Source organism: Neofelis nebulosa, chromosome 10 (genome assembly GCF_028018385.1).
Source record: "Neofelis nebulosa isolate mNeoNeb1 chromosome 10, mNeoNeb1.pri, whole genome shotgun sequence".
Classification (NCBI taxonomy): domain Eukaryota; kingdom Metazoa; phylum Chordata; class Mammalia; order Carnivora; family Felidae; genus Neofelis; species Neofelis nebulosa.
In genome coordinates, this window is record NC_080791.1 from 96,725,847 (window position 1) to 96,749,047 (window position 23,201).

Sequence of the window (23,201 nt, forward strand, 5' to 3'; positions counted from 1 at the left end):
GGAAACCTAAGTAGTAGTGTCATTTAAGCAGTTAGGTATCTAGAGCTCAGGGGAAAAGTTAAGACTGAATATATAGATGGGGTTTAAAACCATGAGACTGGATAAGATTGCCCAGAGAGTCAGCATAGGTAGAGAAGAGAAAAGGACTGGGACCTGATTATTGGGCCCACTCTAACCTTTATAGATAGAGAAAAAAAAGGAAAACCCAGAAAAGGAGGCAGAAGAGTTGCTGGTGAGTTAGGAAGAAAGCTTGAAAGATATCTGAAAGATAGACTGTGATAAATTAAAGATGTGCATTGTAAACCCTAGAGCAACCACCAAAAACATTTTTAAAAGAGGTATAGCTAATAGGCCAATATTGGAGATGGAACACCAGAAAAATATTTAATCAAAAAGATGGCAGAAAAAGAAGAAAGTAAACAAGAGATGGGACCAAAAAAAAAAAAAAAAAAAAAAAGTAGACTTAAACCCAAATATATCAATAATTACATTAAATGTAAATGGCCTAAACATTCTAATTAAAGGGTAGAGATTATTCTGAGTTAAACAGCAAGAACAATTAAATGCTATCTACAAGGAAAACACTATAAAATACAGTTAGAGTAGAAAGAGATATACTAGATAAACATGCGTCATAAGAAAAGTGGGAATGATTATATCAACGAAGGACAAAATTAACTTCAAGAATATTGAAGGGTGCCTAGGTGGTTCAGTCAGTTAAGTGTCCGACTCTTGGTTTTGGCTTGGGTCATGATCTCACAGTTCGTGAGTTCAAGTCCTGCATTGGGCTCTGTACTGACAGCATGGAGCCTGCTTGGGATTCTCTCTCTCTGCCCCTCCCCCGCTCACATGTACACTCTCTCTCTCAAATAAACTTTAAAAAGAAAAACAGGAATATTGCTAGGGAGGAAGAGCAATAGTTCATAATGATAAAGGAATCAAGAAGACAGAACAGGTAATACTAAATTAGGCACTGAATATCAATGTTTCAAAATATATAAAGCAAAAACTAATAGCTGAACGTGAACAAGAAAATGTACAATTATATTTGGATATTTCAACATTCCTCTGTTAGTAATTGAGAGAACAAGTTGATAGAAAAGTAAGAAAGATATAGATGACTTGAATAATACTATCAACTGTCTTGGCTTAATTCATAGTTATAAAACACTTCATTCACTAATAACTGAATACACATTCTTCTCAGGCATACATGCAACATACACCACAAATGGGTTGCAGCATAAAATAAGTCTCAGTAATTTTTGAGGAAATGAAAACATAAAAACTATGTTCTCTGTTCACAGTGGAATTAAATTAATAAAAGATATCTGTGGAAGTCCCCATTAGGTGAAAATTAACATATTTCTAATTGATATATGACTTCACAAAGACACAAAGGAAATTAGAGAATATTTGGAGCTAAATGAAAATGAAACAATAGATCTAAATGTGTGGGATGGAGATCTATAGCTTGAAGTGCTTATGTTAGAAAGGAACTAAAATCAATTAAGCTTAAGAAACTACCTTAAGAAACTTGAAAAAGAAGAATAAAGTCCAAAGTAGAAGAAGAAAGAGGTGGAAATAAATGGAAAATGGACAAACAATGGAGAAAAATCAGTGAAACAAAAACTGGCTCTTTGAAGAAAATCAATAACTGCCCTATACTGTTCAAGGAAAAAAATGCAGATATAAATTACCAGTATCAGGAGCCAAAATGAGGACAGATTCTAAAAATATTAAAAGGGGATTCATATGAGCAACTTCATACCAATATATTCTGCAACATAGGTGAAATGGAAACAATCCTTGAAAGGCACAAAGAGATAAAATTGCCCCACGAAGAAATAGAAAATCTGAATAGTCCTGTATCTGTTAAAGCAACCAAATCCATAATTTAAAACTTCCCACAGAGAAAAACCCATAGTTTTTACTGGCAAGTTCTATCAAATAATTAAGGAGGAAATAATACCAACCTTATACAAAAACTTTTCTCAAAAAATAGAAGAGGAATAAATAGGTATAATTTACATAATGTTTTAAAAAATACATATAGAAAACATATTTCCACACAAATGTTCATAGCAGCTTTATTCACAGTAGCCAAAAACTAGAAACAACTGAAATGTTTAACAGATGATTAGATAGATGAATTGTGGTATATCCATACAATGGAATACAACTAAGCAGTAAAAATAACAAACTATGGAGATACACAACATGGATGATTTTCCAAAACAGGTGAACAGAAGCCAGACACAAATGAGTACACACTGTACATACACACAATATATATTCTCATATATATATATATAAATACATTCCACTTTTATGAAGTTTTTACAACAGGTAAAACTCATCTGGAGTGATAGGGTAGATCAATGCCTGAAGCTGGGGATTGACTGGGATGAGGCACAGGGAACTTTCTGGGATCTGGGGAATATGGTGATGGTTAGCTGTGTGTATATATACATATTTTCCCAAACTCCTCTAATTATACTTAAAATTGATGATGTAAATTATACCGCAATAAAGATCGTTTTTTTAAGTGGTGGTTAAACACGGTCATCTTTCACAGCTCCTCAATTTTGTTATGGACTGGTATTCCTTTCCCTTCTTAACTTGGATGTTTGCTTAAGGATTCAGGATCTAGGCTGCCTCCCGTTCCATTGCTTCAATTTAGTGTTTTCTGGTATGTTCTTGATGTGGAATGCAGACTTGCCAGCCATCCAGCTAACAGTAAATGCTTACTATGATGCTTTGCCAGATGCTACAGATAAATAGGTGAGGAAGATACCATTTCCACCTTCAAGGAGCTTTTAATGGAATTAATGAATACAGGAGATAAGTCACTTTATAGTCCTATCTACTATATAAGACAGTGCATGATTAAGGGTGAATTGCACACATTCCCTGTCATGGAAGGAGAGTGTGATCATGTTTGACTTGGGAAAAGAGGTGGCACTTGAGGTGGTCTTTAGAGAATTAATAGGTAGAGATGGGCATTAGGTGGATAGGGATGTGTTGAGAAGTTGGGGCAGGCACTTTGACCTGAGGGCAGTGAAAGGAAACAGGAAGATGGGAAAATGTGATGCAAAAATCCTCAACAAAATACTAGTGAACCAAGTACAACAATATCTTTAAAAAAATCATACACCACCATCAAGTAGGATTTATTCCCAGGATGCAAGGGTGGTTCAATATTTGCAAAACAATCAATGTGATATGCCACATCAATAGAAGAATGGATAAAAACCATATGATCATTTCAATAGGTGCAGAAAAAGCATTTGACACAGTACAACAACCACTCATGACAAAAACCCCTCTGCAAAATAGGTCTAGAGGGAACATATCTCAGCATAAGAAAGACCTTGTATGAAAAACCCACAGCCAAAACATCATACTCGATAAAAAACTAAGAGCTTTTCCCTGAAGGTCAGGAACAAGACAAGGATGTCCACTCTCACCACTTTTTTTCAACATAGTACTAGAAGTCCTAGCTACAGCAATCAGACAACAAAGAAATAAAAGGCCTCCAAACTGGTAAGGAAGAAGTAAAAATTTCACTATTTGCAGATGACATGATAGTATATATAGAAAACCCTAAAGATTCCTCCCCAAAACTACTAGAACTGATCAATGAATTCAGTAAAGCTGCGGGATACAAAATCAATGTACAGAAATTGGTTGCACTCCTATACAGTAATAATGAAGCCACAGAAAGTAAAATTAAAACAATCTCATTTACACTTGCACCAAAAACCATAAAATAATGCCTAGGAATACATTTTTTCAAGAAGGTAAAAGACCCCCATACTGAAAACTACAAGACATTAATGAAAGAAATTGAAGAAAGTACAAAAAATGGAAAGATACTCTGTTCTCATAGATTGGAAGAATTAGTATTGTTAACATGTCCATAGTACCCAAAGAAATCAACAGATTTAATGCAATCCCTATCAAAATACCAACATCACTATTCACAGAACTAAAACAAATGATCCTAAAATTGGAATGGAACTACAAAAGACCTTTTGTAGCCAAAGCAATCGTGAAAAAAACAGAGGCATCACAATTCCAGATTTCAAGTTATATTACAAAGATGTAGTACTTGAAATAGTATGGTCCTGGCACAAAAATAGTCACATAGATCAATGAAACAAAATGGAAAACCCAGAAATAAATCCACAGTTATATGGTCAATTAATATTTGACAAAGCAGGAAAGAATATCCAGTGGGAAAAAGACTGTCTCTTTAACAAATGATGTTGAGAAAACTGGATAGCCACATGCTAAAGAATGAAACTGGACCACTTTCACCATCTACAAAAAGTAAACTCAAAATGGATTGAAGACCTAAATGCGAGACCTGAAACCATAAAAATCCTTGAAGAAAGCACAGGCAGTAATTTCTGTGACATCTCCCGGAGCAACAGTTTCCTAGATATGTCACCTGAGGCAAGGGAAATAAAAGCAAAAATAAACAATTGGGACTACATCAAAATAAAAAGCTTCTGCACAAAGGAAACAACAAAACTAAAAGGCAAGCTGTGGAATGGGAGATATTTGCAAATAACTGATCAAGGGTTAGTATCCAAAATATATGAAGAACTTACAGAACTCAATACCAAAAAAAGCAAAATAATACAATTTGAAAATGGACAGAAGACATGAACATACAGTTCTCCAAAGAAGACATCCAGATGGCCAGTAGACCACGTGAAAAGATGCTCGGGGCGCCTGGGTGGCGCAGTCGGTTAAGCGTCCGACTTCAGCCAGGTCACGATCTCGCGGTCCGTGAGTTCGAGCCCCGCGTCAGGCTCTGGGCCGATGGCTCGGAGCCTGGAGCCTGTTTCCGATTCTGTGTCTCCCTCTCTCTCTGCCCCTCCCCCGTTCATGCTCTGTCTCTCTCTGTCCCAAAAATAAAAATAAATTAAAAAAAAAAAAAAAAAAAAAAAAACGTTGAAAAGATGCTCAACATCAGTCATCGTCAGGGACATGCAAATCAAAACCATAATGAGGTATCACCTCACACCTGCCAGGATGGCTAAAATCAAAACCGCAAGAAAGAAGTGTTGGCGAGGATGTGGAGAGAGAGAAACACTCCTGCACTGCTGGTGGGAATGCAAACTGGTGGATTTCCACTGTGGAAAACAATCTGAGGGTTTCCTCAAAAAATTAAAAATAAGACTGCCTTATGATCGAGGAATTGCACTACTGGGTATTTACCCCACAAATACAAGCAGTAATTCAAAGGGATACATGCACCTCCATGTTGACTGCAGCATTATCTGCAAGAGCCCAAGTGTCCTTGGCTGCCCAAGTGGAAGCTGCCAAATGGAAGCTGCCCAAGTGTCCATCGACTGATGAATGGGTAAAGAAGATGTGGTCTACATAAATAATGGAATATTATTCAGCCATAAAGATAGTGAAATCTTGCTATTTGCAAAGACATGGATGGAGCTAGAGAGTATAATGCTGAGTGAAATAAGTCAGAGAAAGACAAATATCATAGGATTTCAGTCATATGTGGAATTGAAGAGACCAAACAAATGAGCAAAGGGGAAAATAAAGAGGCAAACCAAGAAACAGACTCTTAACTATAGAGAACACACTGATGGTTACTGGAGGGGAGGTGGGCGGAAGGGTGGGGGAGATAGGGGATGGGGATTAGAGTGCACTTATGATGAAATAAAGTGATTTTTAAAATATGGGAAAGTGTAATGGATGACTTGGGTTTGCAGGAACAGTGCATCCAGTTTGGGGCGTTAGAAAATTTGAGGCTAGGGGTGCCTGGATGACTCAGTCGGTTAAGCATACAACTTGATTTCGGCTCAGGTCATGAGATCACGATTCATGAGATCGAGCCCCGCGTTGGGCTCTGTGCTGACAGCACAGAGCATGCTTGGGAGTCTCTCTCGACCCCTCCCCCGACCTGTCTCAAAAAGAAAAGAAAAGATGAGACTGGATAGGAGTTTAGGCCTAATTAAAAGGGCTGAAATGTCAGTGAGTAGATACTTCAGAGAGTTTTCAGCTGTTTGTTCTAGTTAAGGATGTGATCAGAGCTGGTCTTTGGCAGTCAATCTGGCATTGGTGTTGGTGATGGGTGGAGTGGGCGGGGACTAGGAATGGCACGTGACCACTCAGCGGTGGCCTAGGTGGAAAGCGACAAGGCACCAAGTGGTTGCTGGGCAGGTGTGGGAACTGCTGGCACCTGCTGAGGCCCTCTGGGAAAGGAGGATGGGGAAGAGCAGTGCTGGTCTATTTCTGTGCCTTCCCCTCACTCGTATATCACACACCAGCTGCTTGTTACACACTGAATTGTGTCCCCTGCAAAACCCCACTGAAGCCCTGACCCCTCAATGCGACTGCTTTGGCCTAGAAAGAGGTAATAAAGGTTAAGTGAGGTCCTAAGGGTGGGGTCTCAATGCGATAGGACTGGTGTCCTTTTTTTTTTTTAATTTTTTTTTTAATGTTTATTTATTTTTGAGACAGAGAGAGACAGAGCATGAATGGGGGAAGGGCAGAGAGAGAGGGAGACACAGAATCGGAAGCAGGCTCCAGGCTCTGAGCCATCAGCCCAGAGCCTGACACGGGGCTCGAACTCATGAACCGTGAGATAGTGACCTGAGCTGAAGTCGGACGCTCAACCAACTGAGCCACCCAGGCTCCCCATGGTGTCCTTTTAGAAAAGGAAGAGACACCAGAACTCTTTTCGGCACGAGCACAGAGACCAAGGCAGTGTGAGGACAGTGAGAAAGTGACCGTCTACAAGCCAGACGCTAAGCCTCACTAAACTGAGTCGGTCAGAACCTTGATCATGGACGTCCAGCCTCCGGAGCTGTGAGACAATAACCATTATTTAAGCCACTCAGTGGATGGCGTCTTGCTCTGGCTTCTACACTGCTCACCACCCCCTCCTCAATCCCGTAAGCATAAGATCAGGGGTGCTCAGTGCTTCCCAGGCTGGTGGCCCACTTTGTGAAGCAGTACCCCAGGCTTTGGCGTCTGTCCCTTGGCCATTTGGCCAGCCCAATGGCCCTCCCCAGACCCCAGCGTGCGAGATCTCTCCTGCCTGTGCAGCTCTTCACTAGCTTCAAATGCTTTCATTCTCTCGGACTTCATAACTGCCTTGTGAGATAAGCTGGTTGTGCCCATTTTACAGATGAAGAAACTGAAAGTCAGAGATTGCTTGAGATAACGAAGCTGATAGGTCGTAAAATCAGTTGTTAAACCCAGGTCTCCTGTCCTCCACTTCACCACGTGGCTTCCCGGCCCGTCCTTTTCCACGCTCTTGTCTGAACAGAACTGTCTGTCCAAAGCTACCTCTGAGAGGAGACTTCACCCTTCGTCAGACTCTTCTCTTCCCTTGTCCTCCCCCGCCCGCCCGACCACACACACACACACACACACACACACACACACACATTCATTTCTTTTCATCTGTCTCTGCGGTACAGCTTGGCCTTAATGTCCTGTCTTTCTCACAGAGCCTGGGCATCACAGAGATCCACTGTGGGTAGAGGACAGAGAAGGGACAGCGGGGGTGGGGGGGCCTGTGACGCCACCAAAGGAGAGCCTCCAGATGGTGTGCCATGAACAGCATCGCCCCTGTGCCTCTGAAGTGCGCTCCGACCAGGGCTCCGGGGAGATGTCACCCAGGGCCCACAGTGGGTTTGCTCCCAACTACTTAAGGCAACACCTTACTTAACACATGGTGCACACATGGCCATAAAGTGGAGTTTCTTTCGGAAGTTTGCCTTCCTCAAGCCTGTTGGTCTGTGTGCAGCTAAAAAAAAAAAAAAAAAAAAAAAAAAAAAAGTCTGTTTGGAATCACAGAATTCCTGGGAAAATGTCAACTCTCACACCCCACTGTCTCTGGAGCTGGCATGCATCTCCTCCCTTCTGCGCGCACAGTGTGCGATGGCCCTATTTGGGAACGGGCTGTTTGTGGAGGGCCTATTGTTCCTCAGCAGCTGAGCGTGCAAGTCTGGGCCTGTGCGGGGAGAACACCACCACCAAGGCGCCACCCCGCCCCCCAGCAGCTACCGGGGTTTCTGCTGATAAACGCCAGCTCGGTGCCTGGGCACCACTGTTTTCTGTAGCAAGACCTGGGGCAGTGGGATTGGTGAGGAACCGGAGGTGAGAGCAGCCTCTGCCGGGTTGACCGTGGAGCCCGCCCCGAGGCAGGTGGAGGTGCAGAGGGCTTAGGGGCATTGGGACTCTTGGGGATGACTCCAGGTTTGAGGCCAAGACTCCGCAGAAGAGGTCTGAGATGAGCACTCTGGGGTATGAGACCTCTCGGGCTGTCTTGGGGTGCCGGCCTCATGCTGGCTCAACCCCAGGAGCACCAGACAGAGCAGCCAGGCTTCACGTCCTGGCTTTGGCTCAGTGCACACGAGCCCTGGAGGAACAGGGTGGGCAAGGCCCGCGGCCAGGTGGCGGCTCTGAGCTCACTCCTGGCTGATCCCTAGTGGCCTGAACCCACTTCCAGCTCTCTCTACCTGAATCCCTTCTCTGACCTTCCCAGTCCCATCATGAACCAAGTAGAGCATTGCCTCCTTCCCATCTTCCCATCTGTTCCCTCAGCTACCCGAGTATTTCCTGAAACATCCGGTGAACAGAACTGGCCTGTCTCTCCTTGGAGCCTTTTAGGCCTGTGGGGCAGTCAGGCAGATAAATAACGTACGCGGATTATGTGCTGAAATTGTATTACAAACAGCTCTGTGGGTGCACACAGGGGCCAACAGCTGACTGCGGGTGGAGGTAGGGGTGGGGGCCTGGACTTAAGGAAGAGCTTCACAGAGGGTCTTGCCATTTGGAGGAAGCCTTAGAGAACGAAGCGGACAGGAGTTCTCCTGGTGCAGGCAGCTGGCAGGGGGCAGACAGGCGTCCTAAGTGGATTGCACGTCCATTAATGTGGCCAAGTGAAAGGCCCCAGATGGTGTGGGGAGCAGTGAGCCGTCCTGGCGGCCAGATAGGGAAGGGCTGAGCTACAGCGGATATCGGAGGAAGCCTTGCTGGCCTTGTCTCCCAGAGTGCTACTCAGAGGCACAGGTCCCAGGGACGGGTGACTGGGGTCACCAGGGAGGCCTGAACGACCCCGTGAAGCAGCCCCACACTCGGGCAGTCCCACTCACCTGGACTCCGGGACGCTGGGGCTGCTCAGCTCCCACAGACCAGAGCAGGGGCACGAGGCAGGCAGCATCGCGGGCACGAGGCCTTTCCCTCTCTCTGCTTCGGTTCCTGCCCTGGGACTTGGCAGTGATTTGGGATGGACTTTCCAAGTGCTACCATGACCCTGAGTCCCAAGAGCTGACAGGTGTCTTTTTTAAAAAAAACCAAGTTCCCAGCCCAGGCCAACCTAAAACCCGGCTGGGTCTATACTGAATAAGAACTTACCACAGGTACCGAATCGGAGATGTGGCTCCAAGAAAGTAACATTTAAATAGTTGGAAAGAGAGGCTGAAAAGGACACTGCTGTGAGACTCACGGCTGGCAACCAGAGGGAGAGGTGTTTCTTTGGGGGATAAGCATTGCCCTTTAGATCACTATTGCCACACCAGCTCACAAAGGCCCGTGCACGGATACTATGGGTACTATCTGTATCATCCTCCCCCAAGTTGGTAAACTAGTCCGGGACAGACTTATCCTTTATTTTTATTTGTTAGAGAGGAGAGCGCATGCGAGCCGGGGAGAGGGGCAGAGGGAGAGAGAATCTTAAGTAGGCTCCATGCAGAGCCCAACGCGGGACTCGATCCCACCACCCTGGGATCATGACCTGAGCTGAAATCAAGAGTCGGATGCTTGACCGAGTCACCCAGTCGCCCTAGGCACAGGCTTATGAGCCACAATGATGTGAGAGCAGAGTCCCCTCTCCACACAGCAGCCCGTCCTCAAATCACCTTCACGTCGGAAAGCAGGGACGCGCCTATTCCGTAGCAGAACCTGGGCCCTCCCTGCCTCCTAAGTTGCTCTTAGGGCTTTGCTTTAAAGACCATCTGGTCACGCCTCCTGCAAGTTCCCTCAGCCACCGAGGAGCAGAGCCAGGCCTGGGGCCTGCCTCTCCTGGAGGCCTGTCTCACGCCCTTTGCCCCGCGGCCCTGCCCCGGCCCTCCGTGTCCCGGCTCTCTCTGCTTTCAGGACAGCCCCTGCAAACGCAGACTGGCACTCCGTGACCAATGGGCTGGCTGTGCCTCTCTGAAGACCTCCGCGCATGGGCAATGCTGGGCGTACCCAAGATGCACTGGGACCCTTTCTGCTGCCTGAGAGGCCGACTCTGGTCCCCCAACCCGCCGACTTCTTTTGCCTGCTGTGCGGGCAGGTCCTCTGGGATGAAAGGGGGCCGTCCCAGACCCTCGCAGGCCACGCACCCCCTCTCTGTGGCAGGAGCCCTGGCCGGCCACCTGTTGTTAATCTAGCCCTGGTAATCCATTCTGTACTGTGTCAGCAGTTCAAAAGGGCACTGTTAGTATTTTTTGCCGACTTCAATTAATGTGAGATTTCAGAGGCCCCTCTGATCACATTTCATCTGTCACAAGTCAGGAACAAAACAGACAGGTTCCAGTTGAGAGGAGGAAGGAGAAGGAGTTTATTGCAAACACCAAGCAAACAGACAGTTTGGGCCGTGCCCGGCGTAGGGTGCCCCGGAGCGTCCATTTGCTTCCGCCCTCCACTTGGCCCCGTGCCTGGGCCCTAAGTCCCCTTCTCATCACATATTCCCCCCCTCCCAAAGAAGATGTAAGTGCAATAACTTACTTTAAAAGGCAAGAATGATTCTTTTAATAGTTTGCTATAATGTCGTTACATGGTGGTATTAGGCAGTAAAACTTTATGGAACTGACCTCATTTTTTTTAATACATTTTTTTTTCTGAGTTTTTAATGTATTTTTAATATATATTTTTAATATTCCACCCCAGGCCATTAAGCTAAAGGGAAAAGTTGCGTTTATACAGGGTTAAAAATATCTTACAATGAGAACAGTCAGTGTTGGCTGAGCTTCATGCTCCTTCTAGCACTCAGCGCTTTTCAACCACTGCACATCCAAGCAGACTATTAGGCATTGAAAACTGTCCTTCAAAATCAGTAGTATAAAGGCCTAGCTCTATGTATGTACGTGGAGGGGGAGGGGGGAGGGCAAGCTTAGGTAACGTCTGGTTCACCAGAATGCCTCTTATCCCTGCAGCATCCTTGGTGAAGGTGAAGTGGAGTTTGGGAACTCTGGCAGTAGGGTTCTTGTCTTCTCCTCTTTCTCTTTTATGGCCATGGATTATTATCCTGGGGGGCCACTTTGCCAACCGTCCTCCCCCAGCTTGTCTTACTTGCCTTTGCACCTGACAGGGCCATCAAGCCGACCAGAAGCCCCGGGGTGTCCCGCGAGATGATCTCCCCACGACCTGGCCCAGAGAGACAACGGCTGCGTAAGCAAGATACCCTGGTAGCTTTTGTGGAAAAACTCCTCTCGTCTACCCAGCCAAAGAGAGGGCAGGCGGGGGCTCTGGAGCTGGGCCCCGTGTGGCCACTGCGGTGTGTTGCTGGGACCCACCTCACGACCGCTGCCCCCGTCCCCTAGCAGTGTCTTTGAACTCACCTGGCCACCATGCTTCCCAGAGCTGGAGGCTCGGTAGTGAGAGCTGAGAATCAAGTACAGTCGAAAGGATTCAAGACAAGTTACAAAGCCCGTGTCCTCCAAGTGCTGTTGGAGACCTGGGGACAAGCCAGTGCCCTCTCCTCCCGGGCCCCGGGAGTGTGAGGGCATCTGAGGGTGGTGGCGGCACCTTCGTGTCAAGCCCTGGCCACCTGGCCGTGTCCCCAGCAGGGATCGGAGGCTCTCGGTGTTGAAGAGGCTGCCCAGTGGTCCGCATTTGCCACATCTGCTGAGATCTTAGGCAAGTAACCAAAGGGAATCCTCACCCCTTGCAGCTTATTCGCTTAGCGGTGACCCTCAGAGCAGGCTGGCTCTCCTCTCTGCCCGCCTTCCCGAGACCTTGCTCCCGAGGAAGCCAGCCAGCCCCGGCGCGTCACCCAAGCTTGCTGAGCCCTCGCAGGAGCTGCTGCGGGGACGCCTCCCGCCCTCGGAGGCCTGGGCCCAGCCACCCACTGGGAAGGAACCAGAGGGTAGGCTCAGGAGAGAGGGAGGACCTCCAGCAGAGAGCGGAGACGCCGTGTGAGGCGTACCCTCCCCCCCCCACCAACATGTGGGCTAAGGCCGCTGCTTAGGGCAGTCACTTCACCGCCCCTGCCCCAACCCCCGGGGCTGGGACCTTCTCGTTCTCCATTGTGAAGGGACTGTACTAAGTAGAGGGCCTTTCAGTCCTTCCAGCTCAAGGGTTCTATGACTCTCAGGGTGTTGGGCCAGCCCTGGGGAGCTGGGACAGGGTGAAGATAGGCCTGGGGCAGGTGGGGCGACCTCCCTGTGGGGAGATGAACAGGCACATTTCACACGGACGTTTGACACATAAATACTTGGCCGTGTTGGTGGGAAGGACAACCAGAGCCACAGAGCCTCTTCCTCTACCAGAGGCTTTTTCTTCTCAAGCTTTTTGGTTGAAATTTGTCCGACTGAGGTGTCACCCAGCCAGAAAGCAGTCAGATAGAGGAACTGAGCACCAGGGGTCCCTTCCAGAAGGATCCACCTAGAGCCCCCTCTCTCCCTCCCCTCCTCCTCTGGCGCTCTCCTGGTTTTCCTCCTCTCTCTGTTGATTCCCTCCTGGGTGAGAACATACCTATGGCAAGGGGTCCTCCCATGTCCTTCCCAGCCACCAGAGCCGTTAAGGAAGACAGAGAACTATTCCCAGCCTTTCGTGCTTCCCTCTTTCCCTTCCTAGATTTGGGGAGCCTGAGTTATTTCAGTGAACCTCAGAACTGGAAGAGGCATTCCCAGATCCTCAGATATAAGAAACCTTTAAAGCTGAGCCAATGAGAACATCACCTGTACCTTCACTTGTAGAAGAGCAAATGTTAGAGCCACGGTTTGCAAAGAGGTCTGACTCTTAACGAAGGGAGCCGAAGCCAGATCCTTCCCCAGTCCTGTTTCCGGGGCAGATGGGAACACAAGGCAGAGGTGGGGACTGTGATTCCTTCTAAACCTCCAGAGGCTGTCACCCTCCACCGAAGCCAAGAGGCTGTCCTGTGGGCAGGTCCCCGAGCCTGCTGGACTTGGCCCTCCTCCCTGATGGAGAAGGTGGGGGCCTTCTCCCCAGGGGCCGCCCCGCTGGAGGGGACTCAGAGGACAGGTGCTGTGCACCACGGGCTTAGATGATGGCTGGGACCTGGTGCCGAAACTCGAGCTGCAAGTCTCCAGTCAGGCAGACGTGGATAGAGATCCCCCACAGAAGGAGGCCTCTTCCACAGGCAGGGAAACCCACTTCCGGGGGGCATCCTGTCTCCCACATCTGGGGCAGAGCAAGTGACCCAGAGAGGCTGGGCCCATGAGCCCCTCTAGAGGCTGGAGAGAAGGGCTGAGATTTCTGACGCCCTAGGGAAGAAGCACAAGAGAGGGCTCTGTCTTCCCTTTGTCTGGAAGAACTGGGACCCCCCGCCCCCTGCCCCTGCGGAAGGCTCTGGGCAGGTCTGGTGCTGCTCCAGGGATGGCTGGTGAGGGACAGGCAGCCTGAGGCAGCGTAAGGGCCGAGAGGCCGAGCGCGCACATCCATTAGCAAACTCCGCACGCTGCTCTTGACCCCCCGCCAACACGGCTCCAGGCCCTAGCTTGTGTGTTCCGAGGTATAAGTCCTTCCACGCCGGGGCACTGCTCAGCAGCCCTGGCGAGAGACCAGAATGGGTGGGGGAGGGGACAAGCGTCCCCAGGTCCTCCTGGAGGGGCCTGGCTAGCTGGAGAACAGAGCTGCCCAGACCTGCCCACTGTAACAGGCACCCTGCTGGCTGCAGGGTGTTGGACCGTCAAGGAGAGCGCAAGTGTGTGCCCGAGCCCCTGTCCCCTCCCGGACCCCTGCCCGCAGCTCTTCCTCTCTCTAGAAGCTTTTCTTCTTCTAGCACTGTGGGTATCGTGGGTGGTCTGTGTCTGCTCCCCTGCGGTGTTCACCCAGATCCGGGGTCTCCGGGAGCAAGGGAGCCGGACGAGGCCCCCTCAGGGACTGTCCTAGATGCCAGCATCGCTGGATGACAGCAGGATCCTTCAGCTCCAGCTCCTTTCCTGTTCTGTCCATCCCCCCAGGTGGGTCCGGCACAGGGGACAGCCAGGGTGGGTGAAGGCGAGGTGGTGCCTTGGGCCCAGGAGGTCGGATGCTGTGGGCTTTGGGAGGAGAGGAGATGGGAGGGCAGGAAGCCAACTCTGTAGGGTGGCCTGTTCTTCAGACACGTTCACTGGCCTGGTGACCAGGGGACCACACAGCAGAGGGAAGGACGGACATGACTGCCCGTGGCCGCTGCTCGGTCTGGATGGGAATCTATCCTTGACTCAACCCTCAAACCGGGCAGGGCAGAAGAGCAGGGGTGGGGAGAAAGGGTCTTCAGCTTATAATGGATGCAAAGCTGCAAAATCGGCCACCTGGCTTCCTCCGCTGCCTCTGGCCAGGAGCAGGGGTCTCGGCCTCAGTGCCAGAGAGGGCGGGGCCTGCTGCCCCCTCCCTCCCAGCGGTCCGTGGGGCCTCACACTTGGGGCGGCTGAAAGTGCTGAGGGCCAGGCCCCCGGCCCAGGCCAGGTTCCTAAGAGGAAAGTCGAATGGGAGTCTGGGGGCCTGGAAAGCATGGGCGTGGCCAGTGCCCCGAGGTGGGGGAGGGCGTGGGGATGGGCTGCGAGGGGCCCTGTCATGTGGCCCAGGAGATGGCCGCGCTGTGCTCCTTGGCCTTCATGCGGAGGGCCGCGATGCTCGAGGTCTTGCGGTCCGGCTCCCCGTTGAGCTCATAGCCGTTGAGGCCCGGGCTGAGCCCTGCTGCTCCAAACAGGCCACCCATGTGTGTCTGGCCCACATGACCACCGGCCCCAGAGACACTCAGGAAGTCGGTGACGCCACTGGCCCCCGAGCCAGGGGGGTGGGTGTGAGGGGACATGCAGGCAGGCACCGGGTCGCAGGGGACCACGCAGGCTGGCACCGGTGAGGCGGCCCCATTGTTGCCGATCCAGGATGGGTTCTGAATCTGGGGAGAGGGAAGGGAGAGGTGTCACAGGCTTGGCTGGGGCAGGGGTGGGGGTGGCAGGTATGCAAGGGGCTTGCTCCTACCCCCAGATGTCCCGTCCCCGCCTAGGGGCCCATCCGTACGAGGAGATCATTCTTGAGTGTTCACCTGGGAGTCTCTCAAAACCTTTACGGCCATCCAGACCTAGGAGAGTTTGGGTTTTATGCTTTGGCTCCTCTGTTCCCAGCAGAGAGAAATTCTGTTTTAGGGACTGAACTTCAAACTTCATCAAAGGTCCAGTAACAGGGACCTTCCCGGCACAGCTAACCAGCTGAGGGCAGCCCCCGCCTCAGCCAGCTGACGTGCAAATTTTAGATGCAGTTGCAGACTTTGTCTCTCCCTCCATGAGCCCCTTAAGGTCAGTAACAGTGTCTTACTTGCCTGTGGTTCCTCGTCAGGCCTGGGGCATCCCAGGTACCTGAGAAATGGGAGCTGACCCAAACCCAGAGAGCTCTGGCGTTGGGAACATGGGCTCTGGGCGTGCGGGCTGTGGTGTGCAGGGGGCAGGGCCAGGCAGGGGGGGCAAATCTCCCCCGTGACCAGTGGTTAAGGGTCCAAGGGCTGTGTCCTTGAGGCTTCAGAATTTAGGATGGACGGGGCCACCTCAGAAGGCTGGGAGTGTGCATGAGGGGATGGACGGAGCCAGGCTGGTTGCCCACGTGCCAGGGTGTGTGTGTGTGTGTGTGTGTGTGTGTGAGAGAGAGAGAGAGAGAGAAGCGGGGGTGCTCAGGCAGCAGGTGGGGGTAGACTGGAGTCAGGCCTGTGGTGTGGAGGGGCAGGGTGAGCAGGACCAGAGGAGATGGTGACCTCCCAGCCACGTGCAGGGGATTCCTGGTGGCCCTCAGGCAGCTTCTGCTGGCCGGCTCCCCTCCCCACCCAGTGTTTGCAGTCCACACGGGGCAGGGATTCCAAAGCCAAGTGAGGAAAGATCGCTGCCCCTGAATCTCCACGGGGCATTGCCATGGCAACAAGAACTGCTGGCAGATGGGCCTGACCGCCTTCCTCCTGGTTGGGGTGACGAGGAATCAGGGGCCTCGCCCCTCCCCTCGGTCAAAAGGCTGATGTGTGATATGTGGTGCTGCAGGTGGGAGGGATGAGGCCGCCCTGGGCTGTCCGCCCCCCATCCCCCCTCCAGGAGAGAGCTCGGGCAGCAGAGATACTGGCCCAGGAGCCAGGCTGGAGGCCCAGCCTCCCGGGACAGAGGGAGGGGAAAGATCAAAGTAGGCAGCAGGAGCTGAGGACGAGGTGTGTGTGTGAGAAGGAGAGAGAGAGAGAGACCCCACATTCCTCAGCCTCACCCAGCCCTGCCCCCTGCCCCCTCACTTGAATTCTGGGAGGCCGAGGGGCACAGCTGGTCCAGGAGGGGTGCCCAGGGGCTGTGGGACAGCAGGGCCCTGACGGAGAGTCTTAAAGGAGACAGGAAGGCCTGGCTTACTGCCGGGTGGGGCCAGGCCCGGAGCTGAAGGCAGAGGCCATGCTGCCACCAGCATCAAGAGGCCCGAGGGGAGGGAACGGTCACCTCCACCAGGCAGACTGAGGGGTGTGAGGAGTGGACTCAGCCAGAGGGACATCTCAGCTCCGGGTGCCGGCCACTACTCACACTCTTCTCGTCCCTTTGCCTCCCACTGAAGACTCCAGTGTCACTAGAATGGGGGCTGGCTGACGGGACGGGACGGAGGGGAGGATGGGACACAGTCGCCTGGGAGAGCTGAGGGCTGTAGCGTGACCTTTATCGGGCTGTTCATTCCCCCAAGTACTTCTGCGTTGTCTAATCTCTGCCTTTCAACAACCTCACGAAAGAGTTGGGGAGGGTCCTTTTATCGTGTCGGTTTTTGGGTGAAGGAACCAAGGCCCAGAGAGCTCGTGGCTTGTCTGAAGTGAGAAAGGTCTGGGGCCGGAGAACAGCCCATCTCGGGACTCAGACTCCCATGCGCGCTATAGCCTTGCGTCACGCCCGCCAGGTTTCAGGAGCTTGCTTCCCTAGGAAACACTCCGAGCGGCTCCCGATGGTCCGGAGGCCCTGGTCGGCAGCCTGCCCCGGATCTGACATCCACAGCAAAAACGGCAAAAGTGGCAGAGGGGAAAGCCGTCCTCTCTGTCCCAACCTGCCCCTCCCTCACGTCCAGCCAAGCCTGGGCCAGCACTTAATGTTGGGCAGAAAAGGCCTTGGGCCTCCCACATTCAGGTATGAACACACCTGGACCGGGCCTCATGTGTCCCATCTCAGGGGACCCAAGCCCTCCTCTGAGGTGCCCATTCCCAGAGCCCCAGGAGCCTGGGGGGCTGGAGCCGGCGGCTCGGGGCTGGGGCTTACCTGGGCGTAATTCTCAGCTCGGGTGAGGAGGGGCAGCTCGTAGGCGGTGGAGAAGTGGGTTCGGACCTGCTGCATCTGTCCAAAACGCTCTCTCTTCCTCCACTTGGCCCTTCGGTTCTGGAACCAGACCTACAAGACAGAGCAATTGCCACAAGGGGTCATGCAGTGCAAGCTGGTCCCTCGAGCCCCCACCCATCACAGTGCATGGTCAGGGCCACGGGGCTGCGGGGAAGTGTCTGCCTCAGTCTTTGGCCTCAAGGCTTATAATCTAGAATGATCAGTGCTGAGAGTCAGGAAGGCAGCGTACCCCCAACTAACCACAGTGTGATCTTGGGCCAGACTTCATTTTTCCAAGTTTCAGAATCCAGAGCAGGCAAGTGTCACACACACGCAGCATATCACCAGCCACCTTACCAGGTCATCTAACCAACCCCAGCGCCGTGTGGCCGAACCTGCTGCAGGCCACAGACTCCTGTGGGCAACCCGACAAAAGCTGTGACCGCTCCTCTAGAAACTCGTCCCCTAGCCGCTCACGCACACAGGCTTGCCATGATTTTCCAAAACGTCCATGGTCCCTTGGGGCCTATTGGCCCAGCATCAGAATTCCTACCTGTCTGAATACCCTCTGAAGCCTTCTTGTTGGAAAACCTCCCCACTCAGGACGTCTGTGCTAAAGCTTCTATGGAGAACAGGGGTTCTGCTGGGTTAGCAGAGGCAGTCAGGAGAGGCTTCGTGGAGGGGAGGGCTGGGGCTGGGCCTGAGTGTAGAAACAGCAGGGCATCCTCAACCCCAGGAGACCATGCTGCCCAGCTGGGGGACGGTGGGAGAGAAAGAATCGTGGACGCCGAGGTCACATTGTGGAGGACCTCGTTGCCTAGTAGAGGGGTTTGCCCTTGGTGTGGTCAGTAAAAGTGGCCACTGCAAGGTCTTGTGCAGAGGGTGGCCCGACTCTGGGGAGGAGTGAGGGCCCACCCGTCACTGGGCAGGGGCGGGTGGGACGTTGGCTTGAGCAGGGACCTGGTGGGGAGGGTGGTCTCTGAGCCAGGCGTGTGAGCTGTGGTCTTTGATGGGCGGGTGGGGGCTGTCGGGTCCTTTTCCTTTGCAGGAAAGTCCCTGGCAGGCTGAGACCCTTCCCAAGGTTCACGGACGAGAGCTGGACTTGAGGCCTGCTACTGCTGCCTGTGACTTGGGATCTGGGGCAGAGACCGGCGGGAAGAGGGTGTGAGGAAGCTTCGGGCCGAGTCGTCAAAGGCAGACCTCGGAGATCCCCAGGGAGGGGTTCCTGTCAGCTGGAAGTGCACCTGCCGGTCGATGCAGGTGCAGGTGGGCACACACCAACAGCAGGTCACTGGCAGCCGGCATCCTCGAAGAGGGAGGAGCTGGGCCCGAGGGCTCCCAGGGTAGCACGGGGTCTGCTCAGCCTGCTCTGGCTCCTGGTGTAGCTGGGCAACACGGTGCCCATTTGGGCGTTGCCACCAGCCGCGGTTTCTGTATCTGGAAAATGGGGCCAATATCTGAACTGACGTCCTCACAGGGGTTGTGCCTCACAGAGCAACAGGTGAGACAGATGAGAAATGTCCTAGTTTTTAAGATACTTCACACTTGTTTATTGATAGCTCCTGACCTTGCTGTCTTTTGCTAAAGGAAAGAGGACAAAAAAGTTGGGGTGTGTGTGTGTGTGTGTGTGTGTCTCACGTTAGTGTAAGGACGGTGGGGGCAGGGAGGGAGTGCGGGGCTGCACCTCAGTGTCCCTCCCTAGTCCCAAGGATATGTGTGTGTGCACAAGTGTCTCTCTCTCTCTCTCTCTCTCTCTCTCTCTTTCACACACACACACACACACACACACACACACTGGCCGGCATTGCTTTCAGAGTCCTTCTTCCCTGTCTTGACTCTGGTATAAGAGAAGCACTCAGCTCCTGCCCCACAGCCTCCTGGGCCCCTTTTCCTCCAGGGGCTCCTGGGGTCCGGGCCCAGGCCGCCCGCCGAGAGCCAAGGGCGGATCGGGTCTCCACTCTGTGCCGCTGAAACGGGATCCCCCTTTATCAGCGGCCTGGAATGGGGGACTGGGGGGCAGGATGAGAGAATGAATCAGAGAAGTTGTTTTCATTTCATGTTTAATTTCCTGCAGGCTTAGCTCAGTCTTTCCGCTCCTTCCTCAGCCTCCCAGGGTTTTCTGTGGGGGAAGCCAGGGGGAGGGGAGAAGCCCACTGCAGGCATCAAGATATATGGCTCCATTCTTTCTTGGGGGGGGCAGGGGAGAAGGGGAGGGAAACTGTGGCCGACGCTGCGGGGCGGGTGAGGGGGGTTTCCCTGGAGCCCCGGGGTGGGAGCGGCAGGTGAAGGTGTCATGCAGGCTCTGGATGGGCTGTGGGGGGGGGGGGGATGCACTGGGAAAGGGGTGGCTGGGTCCAAGAAGTGGGAGGAGGAGCAGAGTCGGGGGCGATGGAATGTGGAGGCTGGAGCTGGGCGTGGAGAGCACGGTGGGGGTGCCGGGGTTATCTGGGAGGACAGCTGAGCAGTGGGGGAGAGCAGGGAGCACCACGGAGTCAGTGGAGAGGGCCAGGCCCAGGGATTTACCGGAGGGTTAAAGACTGAGAGGGGAGGCCAGGCTGTGGGGCAGCGGCACTGCCCCACCCCTCCTCCCTGGCCCGCAGCCCTGGGCCCTGCTCCTGAGCAAGGCTGGAGCTCTTCTGCCCAGGCCCGGCTTGAGTCAGCCTCTCGGGTCTGCCGGCTCCTCCGCGCATCAGCTGGGTGGTGGCAGGGCGTCCTCACGCCCCTTCGGAGCTCACGTTGGAGGGCCTGGAGATTAGGTTCGTCTGTCCTTCCATTTCTGAGCCCTGGAGCCTGGCGCTCTGAGAACTCCCCACAGATGCTCTGTGCCTCAGGGCTCGGTGGCCCCAGCCTGTCTCCACGGGACAACCCTAAGGGGGAGAGGGGACCACGAGGTCCAGCCTTCCAGTCTGCGTGTCGCACCCCAGGACCACCCCGCTCCCGGCCCACCCCGGCCTGAGCCTGCTCAGCACAGGCCTCTCCCCAAGGAACCAACCGTCTTGGCGGGGGCCTCACTAACCGCAGCCCATCTGGGGCCAGGGCGGGGTGGCCCAGGGCGGGGAGGCCTCTGTCTTATTGTCTTCAGACACCAGCTGCGGAGATCGGAATCCCAGACAGCAGAGAGAGGCCCCTGCAGCCCCCTGGAGCAAGGCCAAACCCTGAGCTTCTTCCCGGGAAAGGTCCATCTCGGAGCCCCCCACCTCCTCCCTGTCCCCACCGCCACTCCACGCCAGGCACCTGGCTTCCCACCAGCTGAGGATGGGCCCCAGAACAAACTCAGCAGAGGCAGGCAGGGGGCTCCCTCACCACTCCCCCCAAACCTCAGGGCACTGCCAGGCTCGATCCAGAGGTCTGACGCACATAACGATCCCACCCACCCTGCTGCCTTTATACAAAGAAAAGTCTCAGAACAATATGGCCCATGTCCTGGCACGGCAAGCTAAACTAAAAGAAACAGTAGGCCGGAGCTCAGGAGTCCTGGATTCTGCCACTGAGTCACTGTTCCTGAGTCATCTGACCACCAGTGGTCCTCCTCTTATTATCAAATGAGAGGACCAGATGATCCTTCCCGGCACTAACATTCTATATCCCTATGATCATCCTCTTAGATGGTAAGATATGCAACACATCAGGGTTTCCCTTTCTGCCTTGGCTGCCGGGAAGCTCAGGGTTGAAATTTGTGCTCGGTGGCAACTAGGATTCTTAGCCTAGGTGTTTGACATAATTATCTTCCTATTTCATGGACGTTGTTCTTGTTCTAAGATGAAAATGATAAATCATGAATTGTAAGCTGCCTCAACTCCTTTTTAGAAGTAGGCATAAATTGTGTGTGTGTGTGTGTGCACTCGCACACACGTGTACAGAGGGGACGCTCTGTTTTAGCTGTATCATGGTACGTGAAAAATGTCCTATGTGCCCCAGTGTCATGTCCATGTTTCGTACTATAGGAGCCATCCTTCCTCCGATACTGAGTGGATTCTACGCCTGGGCACTCCCAGCCATTTGTCAGGAACACATACTACACAGAAGACGAACTGGTCTAACCCTCACTGACACGGTGCCTACAGGAATGTCCCACAACTGGCCTCTCCCTTCTCCACTGGCTCCTTCAGTTCCTTGCAATCCACTGGCAGAGCTGAGGCCAGATTCTGGGGTTCCCGTCCAGACTCTGAGGCATATGAGGTCACATAGTGGCTTATCTTGATTCAAATAAGATAGTTGGGGTGTGAAGGTTTCTAGAATCACAGTAAAGCCTCCACTGCCCCGTCTTCCTTCCCCAGCCACTCACCAGGCACTGGGCAGGACTAAAAGGGGCAGCCGGACCCGGGGAACTTGTGGCTCAAAACCTGACTTTTCAGTCACTTTGGGTACATGCAGTTTCTGGATGGCTACATATTTATGGTGACTGCCGGTCCTTTTTCATAATATCCATTTCCAATGGAAACGTTTCTGGACTGTGTTAAGGATGCCTCTGCCTGATTAAACAGAACATGATTGAGACCGATGAACCTTTAACTGATGCCTTGGAAACACTCTGGGGAAGGTTCTTTGGTGAACTGATGCAGCAGGGGGCGCCCTTGGGGCCTGCTGATGAGGGAAGGCTCTTTGTCCTGGCACTGAACCCACTTCTGAGCTGAGCCCAGCCCAGCCGAGCCGTCCCGCCTTAAAAAAGAAAAAAAAAAGCCAGACTGCTCTTCGCTGTCAGGCCGTTGACTTCCCCAGCCCACGGGAGGGACAAAAACTGTCTGACAATACGTTATTTGCCATTTCTAACAGGCTCTGGGGTGGAAAAGCTGACCGAGCATGACATTTATTTGTGTGAAGCTGAAGCCTGAGCTTCAGTGCAGGGATTCTGTCAGCCATGTTTTGGGGCCTCAGAGGTTTTTGCTTCCTCTCCGGTTCTTTTCTTGCTGTAACTTCATGCAAGGAGGGAGGACACACCTCTCTGGACAAAGGAGGTCCACCGGTCCACAAATATGTCTTGTTTGCCCTCGTTGCTGTGAGTTCAGCCTTCTCTAATTGGTAGGGGTGCAGGGATGAACAGCCAGACAGTACCTGCCCCCAGGAGCCCACAGTGTAGTGGGAGGAGACAAACAGATAAGACAGTTTAAGCCGCTCGTAAATTCTCACAAAACAGGGTGATGTGGTAGAAGGTGACCCGGCTTGTGTCGTGTGGGTTTGGGATGCGTTGGGTTGTGTTGCATCGAGGGTTGGTTTGGGTTATGTTGTGTTAGGTTGCGTCCTGTTGGGTAGTGTTGAGTCGTGTCGGGTTCTGCCGGGCGGGGCTGGGCTGGGTTGGGTGTTTGGGCGGCTGGATGGTGGTAGAGGGCTACCGCTTTAGCCACGGCCATCAGGAAGACTTCACAGAGAAGGTTACTGAGTTGGGAGCTGAAAGATGGATGAGGAGGCAGCCATCCCCGGAAGAAGGAAGAGCCAGGCTGTTGTCTGCGTCTGCCCTTTGGAATGCCGTAGCTGTCTTCAGGTCCTAAGAGACAGGCCTTCGAGAGCAGACACGGGTCACCTCCTTTGTGAAAAGGCCTGGATGCTCACACCACACAGGGCCCAGAAACACAGCTAACAGGCTTCCTGGCCTCCACTGGGGACTCCCCTTCTGCCCCGGCTCCCGCCAGGGCAAGAGGCCCGGTATTCAGGTGGACAAAAGCAGCCTTGCTCCATTCGAAGCAGGGGCGT

At 52.5% G+C, this 23,201-nt stretch overlaps 1 protein-coding gene across 1 annotated transcript in view; it reads right to left on the bottom strand.

The window, feature by feature from the left end:
- Nucleotides 1–10,570: 10,570 nt before the first annotated feature.
- Nucleotides 10,571–23,201, bottom strand: part of ALX4 (ALX homeobox 4) — a 45,940-nt gene continuing 33,309 nt past the window's right edge. Inside the window, exons 3-4 of the mRNA XM_058688723.1 lie at nt 17,457–17,585; nt 10,571–15,103 (exon numbers count right to left, since the gene is read on the bottom strand). Coding sequence (XP_058544706.1) covers nt 14,774–15,103; nt 17,457–17,585 — 459 coding nt within the window. The 3' untranslated portion in view covers nt 10,571–14,773. The remainder of the gene's footprint in view (nt 15,104–17,456; nt 17,586–23,201) is intronic.